Raw genomic sequence first — 20,400 nt, 5'->3', positions numbered from 1 at the left:
TTCCCTCACACTGACCGAAGATTGCGCTAGCTCTGTGTCGATTAGCAGCAGTAATGCCCTATGCACCATCTATTACAGATTTTTAATATTATTTTATTTTACTTGGGAGCCTCCGTAGTGTAATGGTTAGCATGCTCGGCTACCGTGCTGGAGGCCCCGGGTTCGATTCCCAGGGGTGGGGTCAAATAACTATAAGTGATCTTTTCACTCTAGTATTTATGCAATATTACCCTGGACTTGTGCCTGAAGCGGAGGGCTGATCACCTTTCCTTCATGTGTTTACGATCAGGATAACACTGCGTTTATATGATGCAGTGCCCCTTGCACCATTGGGGTGCGGATAAGGGTAAGAAAGAGAGAGAGAGAGAGAGAGAGAGCTATTAAATTCCACAATTGTAAAATTGCAAAAATACCTGGAAGAGGGACGGGAGGGAACGGAGGAAAAGGGGAAAAGGGGAAAAAGGGAAAGATCAAAGCTTAAAGTCAAATTGTCTACAGATTAGACATTGACTACAGACTACAACAGAGTGTATCTACACTCTATCTAGACATCTGCAGAGCGACGAACAGTGCTCACATAGAATTTTTTTAAATCTTTTTGCGCACATTTTAGGATCAAAGCCTTTGAATTACCTCATAGTAGTTTTTTAATAAGTTATTTTAAATTTTGGTAGTATTTTTCAATGACCCTGTAAAAGCCCATTTAAAAAAAAAAAAGTAGAATCACATCTGCTGCTGTTCCGCCACCGTCCGGAGAGTAGGATAATGTGTCTCTCGCGCCTACTGACTCTGTCTGCGGTTGTCTGTGCCAGGGCTCATCACACTGCTGGAGCAGCAGCTGCAGCAGCTGATCGTGCCGGCGCTGCTGGAGTTCGAGGAGATCTCGGGCGTGTCGGGGCGCGCGCCGCGCGGCCGCTCCGTGTCCACGGAGGGCGAGCCCGCGCCCGCCGCGCCGCGCGCCTCGCCGCAGGCGCTCACCCGGGAGCTGGCGCGCGCGCGCGACGCGCTACGCTACTTCGGCGTGGACGAGGACCTCGTCGCGCAGATCTTCCGCCAGGTCGGTACCCGCTCCTCCATGAGATGGTGACACTACATGAACCGACAGTGGTCTCTTGTTGATTAATGGTTACAATACGTTGTGACCTCAATTAATTGGAAATGATCTGTTATTGTGACCTTGATTGGCTGACAATGATCTCTTATTGATTCAATATTGTAACCTTGATTGATTGACAATGATTCCTTACTGTAATCTCGATGGATTTGACAATGATCTGTTATTGTGACCTTGATCAATTCGACAATGATCTCTTATTGATCCATTATTGTAACTTTGATTGACTTACAACGATTTATTATTGTGACCTTGATCGATTTAACAATGATGTATTCTTTTTTACTTCAATCGATTGACAAATGACAATTATCCATTATTCCTTACTTACTTCCTTATTAATACTTATTATTACTTACTTATTCCTTCTTACTTCGATCGATTTAAAATGATCTTTTATTGTGTGTGACCTTGATCAATTGACAATAATTTATTATTGTAACCTTGATCGATCGACAAAGATTCCTTATGGTGACTTATATGGATAATATATTTTTATTCTCAATATTAATGACCTGTTATTGTGACCTCGATAGATTGGCAATGATCTGTTATTAATATCTTCCTTGCAGCTGTACTACTTTGTGTGCGCGTCGTGCCTGAACCAGCTGCTGCTGCGCAAGGACCTCTGCCGCTGGTCCAAGGGCATGCAGATCCGCTACAACCTGTCCACGCTGGAGGTCTGGGCCAAGGAGAGCCTCGGCGCGTCGGCTGCGGCCGCGCTGGCCACGCTCAACCCCGTCGTGCAGGCCGTGTACCTCATGCAGGCGCGCAAGTCGCCCGCCGACGTGCAGTCCACGTGCGACATGTGCCCCGACCTGTCCTCCATGCAGATCTGCAAGATCCTCAACCTGTACACGCCCGCCGAGGAGTTCGAGCCCAAGATCACGCCCGACTTCATCCGCCAGATACAGGCGTGCCTGCAGGAGCGCGACCGCGCGGGCGGCGCGCACCCCGAGCATGTGAGTACCACACACTAACCCTGAATGAGTCCTCACATACCTTGCGACTGCACACACTCCGAGTAGGTCCTCACATACCTTGCGACTGCACACATTCCGAGTAGGTCATCATACGCTCTGTGACTGCACACACTCTGAGTAGTTCCTCACATATCCTGCGACTGCACACACTCTGAGTAGGTCATCATACGCTCTGTGACTGCACACACTCCGAGTAGGTCATCATACGCTCTGTGACTGCACACACTCTGAGTAGTTCCTCACCATACCCTGCGACTGCACACACTCCGAGTAGGTCATCATACGCTCTGTGACTGCACACACTCCTAGTAGGTCCTCAAATACCTTATAATGAGACAAACCCTGATTAGTCGTCACATGCCCTATGATTGCACAAACCCCGAGTAGGTCGTCATACGCCCTGCGACTGCACACACCCTGAGTAGGTCCTCACACACCCGGCAACTGCTCACACCCCAAATGGGTCCTATCAAACCTGCCAAAAAGTTCTTATCTAGCACTCCCCGACATCTGTAACAAATACTGTCTGCCTTTACAAAATTGACAATCAAAACAACATGGCGACGATGCGATGCAGTGCCCTATGCACCATTGGATATAGAAGACAAGATAAAGGAAGATGGTACGAGGATCTTCATTGCTGTGATCAATTAATCGGGAATATATGTCTTTGGATTGGTCTTCCAGAACAATCTGCTGATGGACTCCAAGTTCAACTTTGCCGTGAAGTTCCCGTTCAGCCCGTCGGACATTCGCCTGGAGCACATAGAGCTGCCGGAGGCGCTCAACCTCTCCGACCTGCTGACCAAGCTCTAGGGCGGCCCTGTGCTATCGTTGGCTGATAAATTGATATGTAAGGGATTCTTCTACATATTAAACAAAAGCCTTCTAGCTGACTTTTTAATTTATGTTTTATTATATAAGTTTTGTCCGCCTCCGTAGTGTAATGGTCAGCACACTCGGCTATCGTACTGGAGGTCCCGGGTTCGTTTCCCAGGGAGGTCAAATAAATATAAGTGATTTTTTCAATTTAATATTTATTCAATATTACCCTGGACTGGTACCTGAAGCGGAGGGCTTATCACCGTTCCTTCATGTGTTAATGATCAAGATAGCACTGCGTTTATATGATGCAGTGCCCTATGCACCATTGGGGTGCAGATAAGGGTTTGATGAAGAAGAAGAAGATAAGAAATTTTAGTTTGTAATGTATACGTTAATTATTATTGAATAATTTGAAAATTTAGGCAAAAGATGCATTGATGCGATTGAATTTGATGATGCAGTGCCCTATGCACCATTGGATTGATTTTTCATTTGATTTTGATCATTTGTATTTTTTTCAGAGTTCTACGTCAGCGGATCTTCGAGCGGCAGACGTTATTTATGAAAAAACGTACGTTATGTGTTCAAATATTGTTATTTAAACATTTTGACATCTCACCGTAGATGAAGAAGAATATGGAAGTTGTTTACGGGGCTTATGACCCATCATTGGCTGTTTTAAGCTACTAAATGTATAGATGGCGCAATGTGTACTGACACCTTCTTTCACATGCGAGTTCTCGGCGCCATCTACATTCGATTCACTTAAACCAGCCTATGACAGGTTCCGTAAACACCCAGACATCCATATTCTTCTGCATCCTCGTTGAGATATCAATGTTAAAACAGTAATAACTCCTATGTGGACAAAATCCACATTTGTGAACAGAGATTTGGACGCACTTAAAACATTTTGCGCTGTCAATATCTCTGTTTGGTATTTATTTGTGAAAAGCATATGAATATCGTAGCCGTACAGGAGAAAGTGACCAACTAACAAAACATAAAATGTTCAGGAGGGCTGTTTGACAGGTCGGAAGCCCTGTAAATACCCAGACTTACATATTCTTCTTCATCCATGTTGAGATGTCGAAAATGTAATATAACTAAGTGGAGGAACCCGAATTGAGAACAAGTATTTGGACACACTCAAAACGTTGTGTATAAGTTCTTTGTCATCGTTTTGAGCTGGATTATTTGGTTAATTTTTTGCTGTGATTATACATTCCGGGCACTTGGCGGCTCCACGCCTGTAAAATGTCGCTTAGTTTATATAGACATGTTTAATGTTATAGCGATGTATCTACATTCCATAGTGCTGCCATATTCCAGAACATTATCTGTAAGTGTAGGAAGAGTTTGCCTGACTGCGTGCGCTGAACGAAATTCTGGCCCCTGAGGCATTTGTGGCTGTTTTACAGGCTCACGTTGACCATGTTACCTATTTTTTAACAGCTTGCATTGGTCATGTTAGCTATTTTTTAACTGATTCACATTGGCCATGTTAGCTATTTTTCAACGGCTTACGTTGGTCATGTTAGCTATTTTTTAACTGGTTCACATTGGCCACGTTAGCTATTTTTTAAACATGATCACATGGGCCATGTTAGCTATTTTTATTGGGATTCATATTGGCCATGTTAGCTATTTTCACGGGCTCACATTGACCATGTTAGCTATTTTCACAGGCCATGTTAGCAATTTTTATCGTGCTCACACTAGACATGTTAGCTATTTTCACAGACTCACATTAGCCATATAAATATTTTCACGGCCTAACACGGGCTCTGTTATCTATTTTTTAACAGGCTCACAGTAGCCATATTAGCTATATTATGACTGCTCATTGGCCAAATTAGCTATTTTATGGCTTCGCATTCATCATATTAGCTATTTTATCGGTTTACATTGGTCATGTTAGCTAATTTCATAGGCTTACATTGGCCATGCTAGTTTTTTTTTACGGGCTTATTTTGCCCATATTAATGATTATTTAAAACAAAATATAATAGCACTATTTTAGTATAAAAAAATACACCTCAAAGGTGTCTTGTCTATAATGACTTAAAAATGTGGAGCAGCTCTTATATGTTTTCGTAGAAACCCAGCTCGGTAAAATAAAAGAAAAAAAACTATGTACATTGGAACCTCTTATAACGAGCATAATTGGTTCCAGAATATTATTTCTAAAGCGAACTTTTTTTTCCGGCTCACAAGTGAATATCATGAAAAAGGGACTTGCCTTTTCTCTGTAACTCGTTACGTGAAAATTCACTCGTTAACCCTTCCCTTACGATGCTAAAAACTCCCGCGTTCCGGTGATATGTATTTTGTACGCCATATGAAAATGTGGTTTAAAAACTAAATGTTGCTTTTATTGACCATAGTTGATGTTAAAATGTAACCATTTTGTAATGTTAGCTCTGGTATTATCTGAAAACGAGAAAAAAATACATCGCAAATAACCGCAACCGTTGGCGTAGCGACACGACCGTCGCGCAAGACGATCTGCGTGCTACTGGCGTGGTAAACACATTAGGACATGCGTGTATACTCACATACCACGCCACACGCGCACACACAGAAACGTTTGTGTATTGGTGATTTTATTCTCGATTTGATTCACAAATTAATTATTTCCGTTGTTGCAAATGGATAACTTTATATTATAATACTTTCATGTGATACATGATTATATTACGGAGGAATACAAGAAATTCTGAGCCCGTATCTATTACAGTTTATATTGATATTCTCATTTGAAAAGTCGAGTTGTAGTGTGTTGAGATGGTTTGGACATGCGGAACGAATGAGTGAGGAAAGAACGGTAAAACAAATTTACGAATGTAATTGGAAAAAGGAGCAGAGAAAGACCGAGAAAAACATGGCACGATCAGGTATGCCAAATACTTGAAAGTGGTCAGGTTAGGAGTCGTAATAATCGGCGGGTATGTATGAGGAGATGCTTGAACGCGGAAGAGGCGAAGAATGTTTGCAAAGACAGAGTGGTGTGGCGTTCTATTCTCTCTGACTACCCCTGCGGAGAAGCGGCGTGATGGTTGGTTAGTTAGTTAGGTAGAGTTGTAGTAAATATGTATCACCGGGAGGGGAAGGTTTAGGGAGCAACATTTTCTCTTGCTGGCTATGCGAATTACTCCTTATAAGAGGTTCCAATTTAGTTGTTGTTTTATTATATAAAATACAGTTCCACCAAGAAATGTCAGTACAAAACTTATATCTAACGGCAAATTAGTTACGCAAGATCTCATGTAGCAAATTTCAAAGGTCCACATAAGCTTTTTAAAGGGCTTAATATGGTCATGTTGAAGAAATCCACGGATAATCAACCGACCATAAGCTAAACAGAGAGAAAGAGGACAGAATGCAATGGAATCAATGAAATGTATAAACTCATGCCTCTAGCGAGGTAGCGAGTGTTTTTGCCTAGAATTTTCACTCATGAATTACATGAAATTATAGTAACTTAAAACATAAAGAGTAAATCCACTCACGAGTAGGCATAGGCTATGAAACTTAAAAAAGTTGAAGCCTGAGTAGGGCCATGATAAGCGGTGTTGCATAAGCCGTAGCTAGATCTCAGTCACTTGGACGTTAGGTAATTTAAATAAACCTCTTTTCTCCCACACATCGACTGTTCCAACACTCGGCAAATCCTACTTGGTGTGTTTTGTCATCATGCTTGTCCCGGCTTCCAATGCCAACTGTACTAATGTATTTTTTTGCTAGCATCAACCGTGGAAGTCCTCATCGAAACGTTACATTTCCATTCATCATCATCTTCTAAAGGCAGCGCCTTGTTGTGTCAGCCACTTGTCTCTGTCAGTCGCCATCCTCTTGAGCTGCGAATAGGAGGAGACGTCCATGAGCCGCTTCAAATCCTGGAAGTATGAAGTTCTTGGGCGGCCTCTTGTTCGTTTTCCCAAGATTCTTCCTTCGAAGATGTTGCTAAGAAAGGTGCTATGTCTAATTCAGTGCCCTATTAGCTTGGCCTTCCTCTTCAAAATATGATTTATGAGCTCTCTTCTTTCTTTTACGTCCTGCAACACCTTTTCGTTGGACTTCCTTACGACCCATGATGTCTTGGTCATCTTCCTCCAAAATTTTTCCATTATAAATGGTTTTATTTTATTTATTGTTTCGGCATGTACTTTGTGGTAAGACATGATGATATTAACAAAGAAAACACTTGTTTTTTACCACTTGAGTTTATTTTATGATGACTAGTTTCGGAAGCTAAGCTATCTTCAGTAATCAAATAACAACTATATAATTCTACATTAATTAAAATTTTTTCTACATTAATTTTATTTGACCAGCAGCCGGGTTTCATCGTAACCGACATCATCAGACTGGCGTGAGGCTAGACACAATTCTATGTTATATACACAACAAGGCAGGAGTTGAAAACCATGATTTCATATAATTTTCTGATAAAAAGAATTTTAATTGAGTTTCAAATTCATTTTATCAGAAAATTATATGAAATCATGGTTTTCGACTCCTGCCTTGTTGTGTATAACATAGAATTGTGTCTAGCCTCACGCCAGTCTGATGATGTCGGTTACGACGAAACCTGGTTGCTGGTAAAATAAAATTAACGTGGAAAAATTACATAGTTGTTACTTTATTACATATATAAAATGCAGTTCCACCAAGAAATGTCAGTACAAAACTCAAATTCAGGTCTAAATGTAAACTGTTTTAAAAGTCCGCCTCCGTAGTGTAATGGTCAGCACGCTCGGCTACCGTTCTAGAGGTCCCGGGTTCGATTCCCAAGGGGGGTAAAATAAATATAAGTGATTTTTTCACTGTAATATTTATTCAATATTACCCTGGACTGGTACCTGAAGCGGAGGGCTGATCACCTTTCCTTCATGTGTAAAACGATCAATATAACACTGCGTTTATATGACGCAGTGCCCTATGCACCATTGGGGTGCGGATAAGGGTTTTATTATTAAATGTAAACTGTTTACATTTAGACCTGAAGATGGAAGCTTAGCTTCCGAAACTAGTCGTCATGAAATTAAACTCAAGTGGTAAAAAAAACAAGTGTTTTCTTTAATAATAAATGGTTTTAAGTAATCAGGAATTCTAGCTTGTAAAATTGTTACGTTTTGGTGCGATTTAATGATTTCATATTGGTTTAACTCAGGATTGGTCACGTTTTGTCGCAACTTCAATTGAGATTTCGATAGAATACAGTCAACAGAACAGATTTGCATTTAAAGGTATTTTTGTGCAATATTGGAAATATAGCTTTTTGGTGAGGACCTCCACAATTCGCTCACTCCTTTCAACAACGTCATATATCAAAAAACTTGATTTTTCAGGAGATCATATTAAAATTTCAAAATATAATAAAATGTATTAAAAATAAATAGCAAGCCACTTATTGAACTTTTTACTGTGCAACAGATCTTTTTAGTTAAAACCTGAATGTTTTTCTCCATTTGAAAAATATTAAGTATGTTTAAAAAATGTTAAGTATGTTTATGTCCGCCTCCGTAGTGTAATGGTCAGCACGCTCGGCTACCGCTCTGGAGGACCCGGGTTCGATTCCCAGGGGGGGTAAAATAAATATGAGTGATTTTTTCACTGTAATATTTATTCAATATTACCATGGACTGGTACCTGAAGCGGAGGGTTGATCACCTTTCTTTCATGTGTAAACGATCAAGATATCACTGCGTTTATATGACGCAGTGCCCTATGCACCATTGGGGTGCGGATAAGGGTTTTATATATATATGTTAAAAAAAAAATTAAGCAATACCTTTTCTTCAAAATACAAAAACAACACCTTCTGCCCTGTAGCGGGTAAATATTAAGTTAAAAATATGCCGCTTTTGCTGGAATATAGTACATTTTCTGGGCATTCCAAAAACATGCACAACTGAAAATTGACGGATTTTGATAAATGGCGTTGTTGAAAGGAGTGAGCGATATGTATTCAACACGCCTTCATTCCAATGCCAGTGGACCAGAATTATCGTATAAAGTGTGTGGTAAAGCTAGCTCTAGAAAGAAAAGTGTATTAAGTCTCTTAGAGCAGTTTTCTAGTATTGAAATAATTATTTTAATAAGTAAAATGTACTTAATATGTTGTTCCTTAAATGAAAAACGTTCCATTATTTAAAAAAAATGTATTTTATATTTATGTTAAAAGAAAAAAATGTATTTAAAAAATAAATTAATAAATATATCTTATGTTGAAATTAATATTTGTGTTTTTATTTATTTGTTATTGTATACACTTTCCATTCCTCCACATAACACATCCTTCACCCCATTCTTGCACTGGAATAGCACTGCTTTGGAAAAGCAGTAATGAGACACATATTTCTAACAATTTAAATTGTTAGAAATATGTGTTCAATGTACATTGGAATATGTGTACAATGCACATTGAAATATGTGTACAATGTACATCGGAATATGTGTACAATGTACATTGAAATATGTGTCAATGTACATTGAAATATGTGTACAATGCACATTGAAATATGTGTACAATGCACATTGAAATATGTGTTCAATGCACATTGAAATATGTGTACAATGCACATTGAAATATGTGTACAATGCAAATTGAAATATGTGTACAATGCAAATTGAAATATGTGTACAATGCACATTGAAATATGTGTACAATGCAAATTGAAATATGTGTACAATGCACATTGAAATATGTGTTCAATGCACATTGAAATATGTGTACAATGCACATTGAAATATGTGTACAATGCACATTGAAATATGTGTACAATGCACATTGAAATATGTGTACAATGCACATTGAAATATGTGTACAATGCACATTGAAATATGTGTACAATGCACATTGAAATATGTGTACAATGCACATTGAAATATGTGTACAATGTACATTGAAATATGTGTACAATGCACATTGAAATATGTGTACAATGCACATTGAAACATGTGTACAATGCACATTGAAATATGTGTACAATGCACATTGAAATATATGTACAATGTACATTGTGTTAGAAATATTTGTACAATGTATATTGAAATAAGTGTACAATGTGCATTGAAATATGTGTACAATGTGCATTGAAATATATGTACATTGAAAGTACTTTCATGACCGCATATAAATTTACATTAGAAACAGAAGAATGGTTTCCCGATGGTATACGTGTGAATATGATTAAACTTGCTTTGGGTTTGATTTCCAAGGGGGGGTGGGGGTTAAAATAAATATGTAATGTTCGCTCTCATATTTATTTAATATCACCAAAGATAAGAAAGGCCAGACTGATCAACTTTCCTTCATGCAATCAACGGTCAAGATAACACTACTTGCGTACTATGCAGTGCCCTATGCACCATTAGGTGCAGACGAGAGTAAAGGGAAAGATAAGACTACAGGGGTGGAGACCAATCTAAGCATTTTTATTATTGTAAAATCCTAGAATTTTTCTACTGAGGTCAAATGGCTTTGTATCCACAATGAATAATAAAAAAAAGTTAGATATGTTTGGTATTAATACTATGTATAATTGTAGAACAATTATTTTGTGATATATTTTTTTAATTCAGCTATCCGATTATATCGTATCAAAGGTGAGTTAATTTATGTCTGTTGAATGAGCCTATTTGAATGCAGACATAATCACACTCAGAACAAGCGAGTGGTTTCTCGACTCCGTGAATAATGAGATGTTTTCTCAAGCTGGTTTTCGAAATGCTCGCGAACTCGCACTCCGTACATCTGAAGGGCCTCTCGCCAGTGTGCGTCAAAATATGAGAGTTTAAATTGCCTTTTGATGTAAATCCAGCGTAACATATCGAACACGAGAAAGGTTTTTCGCCAGTATGTGTAAACATGTGCGTCTTCAATGCACCTTTACGAGCGCACACGAATTCGCACTTTGAACAAGCGAATGGTTTCTCACCAGTATGAGTGGCCATATGAATATTCAGATCCCCTTTTCGTCTGCCTTTAAAATTGCATTCAGGACAGGAAAGAGGTTTCTCGCCTGTATGGGTGAATATATGTGTTTTAAGACTGTTTTTCGAAGTGCAAGCGAATGGACACATCGCACAGGCGAAAGGTTTCTCACCAGTGTGAGTGAACATGTGCGATTTCAAGTTGCCTTTTGTTGTAAACATCGCAGGACAGACCGTGCATGCGAACGGCCGTTCGCCAGTGTGTGTAAACATGTGCGTTTTTAAGCAGCCTTTGCGAGCGGAAGCGAAATCGCACTTCGGGCACGCGAAAGGCTTCACACTGCTGTGATTCAACATGTGCGTCTTTAAACTGCTTTCACGAGTGCACGTGAATTCGCATTCCGAACAAGCGTGTGTTTTCTCAGACGAATATACAAATTTTTGAAGTTCCATGTTACATTTACTCGTCGTGGCAGTAAAATAATGAGAAGGTAAATTAATATTTTTTCCGATTTTAATCGTTTCTTGCCTATAATATGATGACCTTCGTTTGCACCTGAAATACATGTTTAAATTAAATATCATATAATATTTGTACTTTTTATAGATTGAAACAAATTAATTAAACATTTAACATAAATAGTATGGAACCACTCGCCGGGATTTAAGTCTTCCGGTTTCTAGACGTACCCGTCTCTTCGTCAGGACAATCACTACACCAACATGCAAAAATACTACCATAGCACTATTCACACATTTAAAACTACACGAAACGTTAATCATACGCATTTTGGTCGACCCGAAGAACAACATACACTAAGGATTACAGAACAACATGTACTAAAGGCATGCAATAAATGCACATGTCATTGAAACATTTTGTGCAATTGACAAGGAGTGACAAGGAGTATTGTTTGACGAAGAGCTAGGTACGTCTCGAAACCGGTAGACTAAAATCTCGGTGAATGGTTATATACTAATATTATTAATATTAAAAAAAATTACCAACCGCAAAGTAAATGCTTAAAATATTAATAAAACAATATTACTTACTAGAAAATTCTAAGCATTTTTGTCTTGTATCTGTGGAAAAAATATGTTCTCTAGTATCAATCTCCGTTTGGTAACATCTTCCTTCCGTGTTGTGTAGTTTCGTATTGGTTCCCGATACAGCTTGCTTTTCGTTCATATGTTCGGGAGTATGAAGAATATCACCATATTCAAAGTCAGTTCCAGGTTCTGCCTTGATAAGAGGAACTTCTGGGTAAAAAATCTCTTTCTTAACAGCGGAATATGATACATCTGATACACCAGATTTTGTGATGTCACTAATAACGCCATCAGGCTCTGGTTCACTTTTGAGTATAACGGGACATGGTGCCTCTATGGCGTCTCCAGTTTTGGGAACATCCCCTTCTACATTGCCAGTATCTGGTTTAGTCCTGACGCGAACTGAAGTGAGGTCCATTTGTTCGTTATCTTAGTTGAAGGGATTATTTTTTAATATTTATTAGTTATCTTAGACAATTCTCCTTGCCTATTATGTACAAGGATTCATGGCATATTTAGTTTATATGTCTTAAAAATGATAGTGGACGAGTATAGTTCATAATAAATTGATAAGGTTGATCCATAAAAACAATACAATAGACACAATGGATTCAATATATTATATCAATCAAGATTTGACACATAGCTCATTTATTTGTCTTATTCTTCTAGTCATATTTTTTAAATCAGACGCCACTAAGTCCGATAAATCTTTATGTCCTATTGCCTCATCAATTTTTGTCAACTGCATACCTTCTTTTGCACATTCTGTTGCTAATTTAAATCATTAGTTTTCGAAAAACTGGACAAACATTTAAACGAAAGTGATCTTTTTCCTTTTACGATATTTTTATTTGATAAACACTGCCCGTTTATAACCCCGGACGACTAATTAAAAATATTGTTTTACAAAAATTGTCATCTGTTCAGGAACTAAAATAAGATAGTAAAACGACATTATTGAATCAACAGATCAATAAAACTACCTTGACAGAACATTTTTACGCGCAGGAATGAATATAATCTAGTTGTAAGATCGGCCTAACATTTGTTATTAAAAAAAAATATTATTCTAAACGTATTATAGGAAAAGCGATCTCATTTGACAGACGTCATTTCATTTTAGTTGTCATAGACAATATGACGTCACTGGATATTTTTTAGTACCTACCTTAGAGACGAAAAAATAACGTAGTGACTCAAATAGTGGTGAATACGAATAATGTAATATGGAATTTTTTTTGCATAGAATTTTCACTCATGAATTCCATGAAATTATAGTAACTTTAAACACAAAGAGTAAATCCACTCACGAGTTGGCATTGGCTATGAAACTTTAAAAGTTGAAGCCTGAGCAGGGTCACAATAAGCGGTGTTGCATAAGCCGTAGCTAGAGTCACTTGGATGTAAGGTTTTTTTGTCGTTTATTTTTTAATTTATTTTATATATATGAATGTATATAAAAATAATGAAATAATCGGTTGAAATCAGTAATTTTTATTTTTGTACAATAATTAAATTACGAAACAATGCAATTGAAATATTTTAATATTACGTCGAGACATATTCCATATGATATAAAATTTTTCATTTACTTTTTTTCAAGTTTTTTTTAATTTTTCAATGGTGTGTGCAAAAACGTGTCTTTTAAATGTACTCTTATAAGCACATTTAAATGAACAGTCTTTACATTCAAATACTTCCTTTTTAGCGTGGACCAACATGTGGCGTTTGAGACTATTCTTCGACGTGCAGGAGAATGTACATTCAGAACAAACGAACGGTCTTTCACCGGTGTGAGACAAGACGTGTAATTTTAAATTGCTCTTCGTAGTAAATGTTGCGTTACATACGGAACAAGCGAAAGGTTTCTTCCCGGTGTGAATCAACATGTGTCTATTTAAAGAGCCGATCTGAATGCAGACGTAACTGCACTCCGCACAAGCGAGAGGTTTCTCGCCAGTGTGGATGAAAAGATGCGTTCGTAAGCTGTTCTTCGAAGTGCACGCGAATGAACACATCGTACAAGCGAATGGTTTCTCACCAGTGTGAGTCAACATGTGTAATTTCAAATTGCCTTTCGCTGCAAATGTGTCATTACAGAGCGAGCAAGAATAAGGTCGTACGCCCGTGTGTGTTAGCATGTGATTCTTTAGACTGCCCTTGCGAGAGCTTACGAATTCGCACTCTGAACAAGCGAAAGGTTTCTCGCCGGTATGGGTAAACAGATGCACTTTCAGATCGCCTCTTCGTCTGCCTCTGAAATCGCAGACTGAACAAGGATATGGTTTCTCAGTTGAATCAGTATTTTTTGGGGGATCCGTTTTACTTTTCTTCTTTGACACGACGCGAGAAATGAAGGATTGAGTCTCGCCAGAATGAGATGGAGAATTCTTGCCAGAAAATTGTGGGTTATTGAAATTTACCTCGTCTTTGATTACACCTGGAAAAAATAATATTATTTGTACAAATTCTTATTTAGGGTTAGTTATGGGTTTTTAGCGTTGGGTTTAGTACATAACCCTAGAGCTATTAAAATATAAGAAAAGCAATACTTTATACAGTTTATATTGCGGCCTGATGATCAGTTAGCGAGTTTGTTAAATTATTCACTTACTAGACGATTCCGATATTTCCTGTTTCACGTCGACATCAATATTCTGTATGTTTGTGCTAGTTCCCGATACAGCTGGCTTCTCGCCAACGCATTGCTCAGTATTGAGAATATTTCCATATTCGTAATCAGTTTCCACTTCTGTCTTAACGATAGGAATTTCTGGGTAGATGACCTCCTTTTTCACAGCAGAATATGATACAAGTCCATCACAGTGTGGGACATTACTAATAACGCCATCAGACTCTGGTTCGCTCTTGATTATCACGGGACTTGGTGCTTCAGAGTGGAGGATATCAAGTTTTATGTCGCCAATCCTCGGTTTAGCCATGACACGAACAAACACGGAACCAATCTATTCAAAATTATACGATTATTTTTTAATTTTTTAACGGTTCACAAACAATGAAAAACACAATACAATAAATGAAATACAGTGCAATACAAATTGTTTGAATGTTTTTCATCAATTAGATGAGAACACAACAAACTTACAGAAACAAATAAAGGTGCAGGTTAAATACATATATAAAGAATAGAAATTCGGTTTTAAAAAAGGAGTAATAACAATTAAGTTTTTTTTAATTAGTCCGCCTCCGTAGTGTAATGGTCAGCACGCTCTGCTACCATTCTGGGGGTCCCGGGTTCGATTCCCAGGGGGGGGTCAAAGAAATATAGGTGATTTTTTACTCAAATATTTATTCCATATTACCCTGGACTGGTACCTGAAGTGGAGGGCTGATCACCTTTCCTTCATGTGTTAACGATCAAAATAACACTGCGTTCATATGATGCAGTGCCCTATGCACCATTGGGGTACGGGTAAGGGTTAAATTAAACACTTAAACACTTGATGAGTTTTATTAATAAATACGACTATTTTAGAAAACTTACAGATGTTTTCATCTTCTGGTAAAAATTTAAATTAAAAAGTATGTTTTAATTTTTACAAGAAGATGAAAACATCTGTAAGTATTCGAAACTAGTCGTATATATAAAAAAAAACTCATTAAGTGGTATATTCAAGTGCATAGTTAATGCCGAATCAATAAATACTACAATTAAAAGTAATGAAATAATAATAAAAAAATAGCAATTACTAGCAAAAATTAAAAGTGAAATTAAACTATGCTACTTAAGGTACAAAATTCAAGACTCTATTTCAAATTGATTTCACCAATCTGGCAATGGACCTCTTGTATTTCTCCGTGCCATAATTAAAAATGTCGATGATGACATTATCAGTATTTTCTAAATTATTATACAACCTTAGCATCCTATTTTTATTATTTTGAAAAATTATATTTCTTTCTGCCGTATATAGCTAACCGGTAAACATTATAATTAAGTTATAAAATATGTATAGTGATTTTAAAACAAAGTTACATTTTAATTATTTATTACTTTGTAGTAGACTTTTGGCCGGTCAATATCGGACACAATTTGATGATCATATTAATTTATGTAAACCTTCACATACGTACTTGTTTCGTTAAGAAGAATCTTAACGTTGATTCGGTATTACTCGTAACAATGGATGAGAATTCGTTTTCTTTTGAAATATTAATTATAACGTAGGAACAGCGAAGCCCAGCCGACAGACGCCATTTCATGGAAATACATAGACACTGATGCTACCCATAGACAATCAAGTATCACTTGAAAAAGTACTTACCTATTTTTAACTAACGAAATGCTTTTTAGAATAAATAAATATTTGGATTTTATATTTATTTCGTTTATTACGTCTTTTGCAAGCAATTTTGTTATAAAGAAAGGTCTTAACTTTAAAAATATCTAATGAACGATTTAAAATCAAAATACAACAAAATTGTCGAGAAAACCCACATTTTCAAGTTGAATTGCCTTCCTAGTATAATATGCTTATATATATATATATATATATATATATATATATATATATATATATATATATATATATATATATATATATATATATATATATATATATATATATATATATATATATATATATATATATATATATATATATATATATAAATATATATATATATATATATATATATATATATATATATATATATATATATATATATATATATATATATACATATATATATATATATATATATATATATATATATATATATATATATATATATGTATATATATATATATATATATGTAAAAATGTTCTTTTTGATTAGAATTTAAGCAGCCAAAAATTCTGAAGAAGGGAATTGAAGAAAAAGCAAGCAAAACTGGTTACTGGTAATATATTTCAATTCAGTATCACAAAGAACTCGGCGTTATACAAACAAATTAAGCTGATTTATCTCTTTAAAAATACAACATAGATTTTTAGGCAAATTTGTAATAATATAATTGTAAACTATACATATACAAATGAAACACAATTTTTTTTATCGTAATAATTTAATTTAAACAACAATTTATTAATTTGATAACATTCTACGTAACTAATATTACAAATATAAATACCAAATTTGGCGTACACAAATTGTAGCCATAAAATGTCGTTCAAAACTCAGGTGCGACGGAAGATGGTGTCCATTTTGCAGACAGACGAGGACAATTAAACGATTAAATGTTTAGGTACTCGGCCCTTCCGCTTTTTGTGCACGTGCGTTAAGACATGCCTTTTTAGACTACTTCTACGAGCGCAGGTAAATTCACACTGCGGACAAGAAAAGGGTTTCTCACCGGTGTGAATTAACTTGTGGGTTTTTAAACTGTGCCCCGAGGTGCATGAGAAATCACAGATAGGACAGGAATGAGGTTTCTCGCCGGTGTGAGTCAAAGTGTGCAATTTCAAGTTCCCTTTCGTCGTAAATGTACCGTTGCAAAATGAACACGCGAAGGGCTTCTTGCCAGTGTGAGTCAACATGTGCGTGTTTAAATTTCCTCTACGCGTGCACACATAGTCGCACTCTTCACACGCAAAGGGTTTTTCACCAGTATGAGTGAACATGTGGATTTTCAGATCGCCCCTTCGTTTGCCTCTGAATTCACATTCCGGACAAGAGTAACGTTTGTCGTCTGTGTTCGTGAGTTTTTTAGCTTCTATTTTATGGTCACTTGTCGATGTATCAGAAAATGTGGAAGTTGAATTGTCGAGAGAATGAGAAGGTAAATTTATAATACTGTCTGACAACTGTAGATGTTTGTCTTGTACACAGCTTTCTTCGTTCACATCTGAAAAATGAACGAATTCATGAAATACCATCGCAATTTTGCACAAATAAAAAGATTGTAAATAAGAATATTAAAATTAAAGGGTACGAATGTAGTACATATACTGTACATATGTAGTACATACGCCATAGCATAAAAAAGATACAAATCGACTGTACCATAAACAGGTCGTAACTTTCAAAGGAACAGAGTTTGAGCCTCAATGCCTTTACAATCCTCAAAAAAACAGAAAAATTAGATAAATAACCACTTGAAAAAAAAAATTGTAAAATTTTAGATATTCTGGCCGGTGCATTATATAAAGTATTACTAAAACTCAAGTAAATGGGTTAATTATTTGCTATTTTTTCATTTGAAATTGATAATTAATTCATTATTAAGGTCAGCGCGTTTGGCTGCCGAACCGGAGGCCTCGGGTTCGATTCCCAGGGGATCAAAACAAATATGAGTAATTTTTTTATTTTAATATGTATTTAATTTATACTGGACTGGTACATGAAGCGCGAGACTGGATCACCGTTTCCAAATATATATTATGATCAGAATAACACTACTTTTATACGATGCAGTGCCCTATACACCACAGGGTGCGACTAAGGATTAGAAGGGGGTAATGTATTTCGCCATCACGCACAGAAAAATTACAAGGGAGATACGACGAAAAAGAAGCGTTACATACTACTGTTGGTTCCCACGCTGAGAGAAGAAGACTTCGAGCATTCTAGTTTAAAGTCAGGATAAGTAATGTCGATCTCTGTGTAAGGCAGTTTTGCACTAATCCCCGGTATACTTGGCTCATTACTCGTATACTCTTCACTATGCGGAGTGTCGCCATATTCAGAGTCAATTCCTAGTTCCACCTTGACGGGAACTTCTGGGTAGATGACCTCCTTCTTTACATGAGATACATCTCCATCACAGTGTGGAATATTACATGTAGCGTCATCAGGCTCTCGTTCACTCTTCAGTATCACCGGACACGTTGGACCCATGGGGTCTTCAGTTCGGAGAACATCCTCTTTTACGTCGTCAGTTTTCGGTTCGGCCTTGACGCAAGCTGAAGCGAGATCCATTCTTTCTACATCTTCTAATTTATTTGTAAATGATTCGTATTTTTGTCTCCTACCTTAAAAACAAACTGCAATATTTTTCATATTGATCATCATGCGTTATAATGCTGTGTTATAAAAATATCAATACTTTATTTTACACTCAAATAATCCATAATTAATGAATTGTTGGGTAACGTATAAAATGACCATTTATTTTTGTCCTCAAAATGGGAATATAGTATGTATATTCAAAGAAACACATATTTTTTCATGGTTTTTATGTATTTAATAAAAAGAAAAGGAATATTGATAAAGAAGATAAGACAATAAATAATAAAAAAATATTGTTTTATATTGGGGCTGGCTATCGAAAACCGGGACGGTCCCATTCAAAACGGGACGTATGGTAACTTTAGTAATATATACAAAATTAAACACGGTTATTGGATTTAATTCTACTTTTTTTACAAATACATATATGATAATATGTATGACGCGTTTCATCTTATTAAGACATTACCAAATACTCTGTTTTGATGTCTTAATAAGACGAAACGCGTCACATATTATCATATACAAGTATGTTAATAAAAGTAGAATTCAATTCAATAACCGTGTTTAATTTTGGATATATTACCCAACAATTCAATATGGAATTATACCAACTGTCTGCAGTTACAATTTATAATTGATGATATCAAATTTCGGGGTTTAAATAGTATAAAATTAAGTACTATCAAGTTGTAGATATACCTTGTGTGCATCATGAGCAGAAAATCTTATACAGTAAAACTCGTAACAAACACTTGTAGATATATCAATTTACAGAACAGTGACCTCAATTGACAATGGACGCCATTTTGTGAAGCACATAAACAATTTTCCTTGTCATAGTAAATTTATTAGATTAAGTAGGTACCTTACGATAATAGCTGGTAGGTAAGTACTATGCAAAATAAAATATAATTTTATTGGATTGCGGTCCTGTGATTATTGCCACGGACTCTGAGTTGCGAGCCCATAACTTATTTCCTTTCTATTTGAAATTCGTATAAAATTAAAATATTCGCGTATATAATTAACGTTGATGTAAAAATAATATTTTTCAATAGCATAAAATTCGTCAAAAAATCAACTAATTTTAATAAGTTTCCACAAACAGAAAAATGATTGGCAGAACATTTGGTTCATCGATGATTTCCGGTAATACAGAATTTAAAAAAATATATATGTAAAATTTGATTATTTTACCCTACTTTAAAACACTCCTTTAAAGTTTACCTTTTTTTATTTGTTCAGGAATTGTACAGCTTTAAATTTAAAAAGTATATAATAAAAAATATTTATACTAGTAAAAATAAAGCCAATTACACAATTCCACATTTATGTTATAATAACTTTCAAAAACATTAAGAGATAAAATAAAGGAGTGGGAGTGTGTGTGTGTGAGGAAGGGAGTAAAAGGGTAAGGGTATGGTATAAGAACAAGATTTTGCAGGAAGGAGAAGGAAAGGAGAGGAATTAATGAGAATGCTTAAAGGATTATTGCCAAATAAGACACATGTTTTTAATTTGACAGTACAAATTGTAACCAAAAATATAGAATACCTGTTTGTTATTAGC

The 20,400-nt window shown here is 36.3% G+C and overlaps 4 protein-coding genes across 5 annotated transcripts in view; 1 reads left to right on the top strand and 3 right to left on the bottom strand.

Annotated features, from left to right (window-relative positions):
• LOC148300616 (unconventional myosin-Vb-like) overlaps positions 1-6,008 on the top strand; it is a 57,596-nt gene extending 51,588 nt beyond the window's left edge. Inside the window, exons 30-33 of the mRNA XM_088274541.1 lie at positions 813-1,057; positions 1,687-2,076; positions 2,785-2,950; positions 3,444-6,008. Of these exons, the coding sequence (XP_088130667.1) occupies positions 813-1,057; positions 1,687-2,076; positions 2,785-2,913 (764 nt within the window). The 3' untranslated portion in view covers positions 2,914-2,950; positions 3,444-6,008. The remainder of the gene's footprint in view (positions 1-812; positions 1,058-1,686; positions 2,077-2,784; positions 2,951-3,443) is intronic.
• Positions 6,009-10,449: 4,441 nt separating this feature from the next.
• Positions 10,450-12,054, bottom strand: LOC148300615 (uncharacterized). Its single transcript, XM_088274537.1, has 2 exons — positions 11,917-12,054; positions 10,450-11,419 (listed from the first exon to the last, which is right to left on the bottom strand). Exon 2 carries the CDS (start codon positions 11,314-11,316, stop codon positions 10,531-10,533), a length of 786 nt encoding a protein of 261 aa, XP_088130663.1. The 5' UTR covers positions 11,317-11,419; positions 11,917-12,054; the 3' UTR covers positions 10,450-10,530.
• Positions 12,055-13,394: 1,340 nt separating this feature from the next.
• LOC148300614 (uncharacterized) lies at positions 13,395-16,148 on the bottom strand. The gene is made up of 3 exons (XM_088274530.1): positions 16,012-16,148; positions 14,531-14,882; positions 13,395-14,356 (listed from the first exon to the last, which is right to left on the bottom strand). The coding sequence occupies exons 1-3, from the start codon at positions 16,138-16,140 to the stop codon at positions 13,515-13,517; spliced, it is 1,323 nt and encodes a 440-aa protein (XP_088130656.1). The 5' UTR covers positions 16,141-16,148; the 3' UTR covers positions 13,395-13,514.
• A 778-nt stretch (positions 16,149-16,926) lies between these two features.
• Positions 16,927-19,648, bottom strand: LOC148300613 (uncharacterized). Of its 2 annotated transcripts, none has more exons than XM_088274535.1 (3): positions 19,531-19,648; positions 18,405-18,863; positions 16,927-17,725 (listed from the first exon to the last, which is right to left on the bottom strand). In XM_088274535.1, exons 2-3 carry the CDS (start codon positions 18,796-18,798, stop codon positions 17,106-17,108), a joined length of 1,014 nt encoding a protein of 337 aa, XP_088130661.1. In that variant the 5' UTR covers positions 18,799-18,863; positions 19,531-19,648; the 3' UTR covers positions 16,927-17,105. The 2 variants fall into 2 exon arrangements, with proteins under 2 accessions (XP_088130661.1, XP_088130662.1); XM_088274536.1 differs by having other exon boundaries at positions 18,405-18,851; positions 19,531-19,646.
• Between the last annotated feature and the right edge of the window lie 752 nt (positions 19,649-20,400).

This window comes from Brachycentrus maculatus, unplaced genomic scaffold, assembly GCF_059751285.1.
Source record: "Brachycentrus maculatus isolate JH-2025_06_01 unplaced genomic scaffold, ASM5975128v1 h1tg000685l, whole genome shotgun sequence".
Taxonomy (NCBI): domain Eukaryota; kingdom Metazoa; phylum Arthropoda; class Insecta; order Trichoptera; family Brachycentridae; genus Brachycentrus; species Brachycentrus maculatus.
The sequence above is the reverse complement of the archived record's forward strand: the minus strand, read 5'-3'. Positions and strand labels throughout refer to the sequence as shown.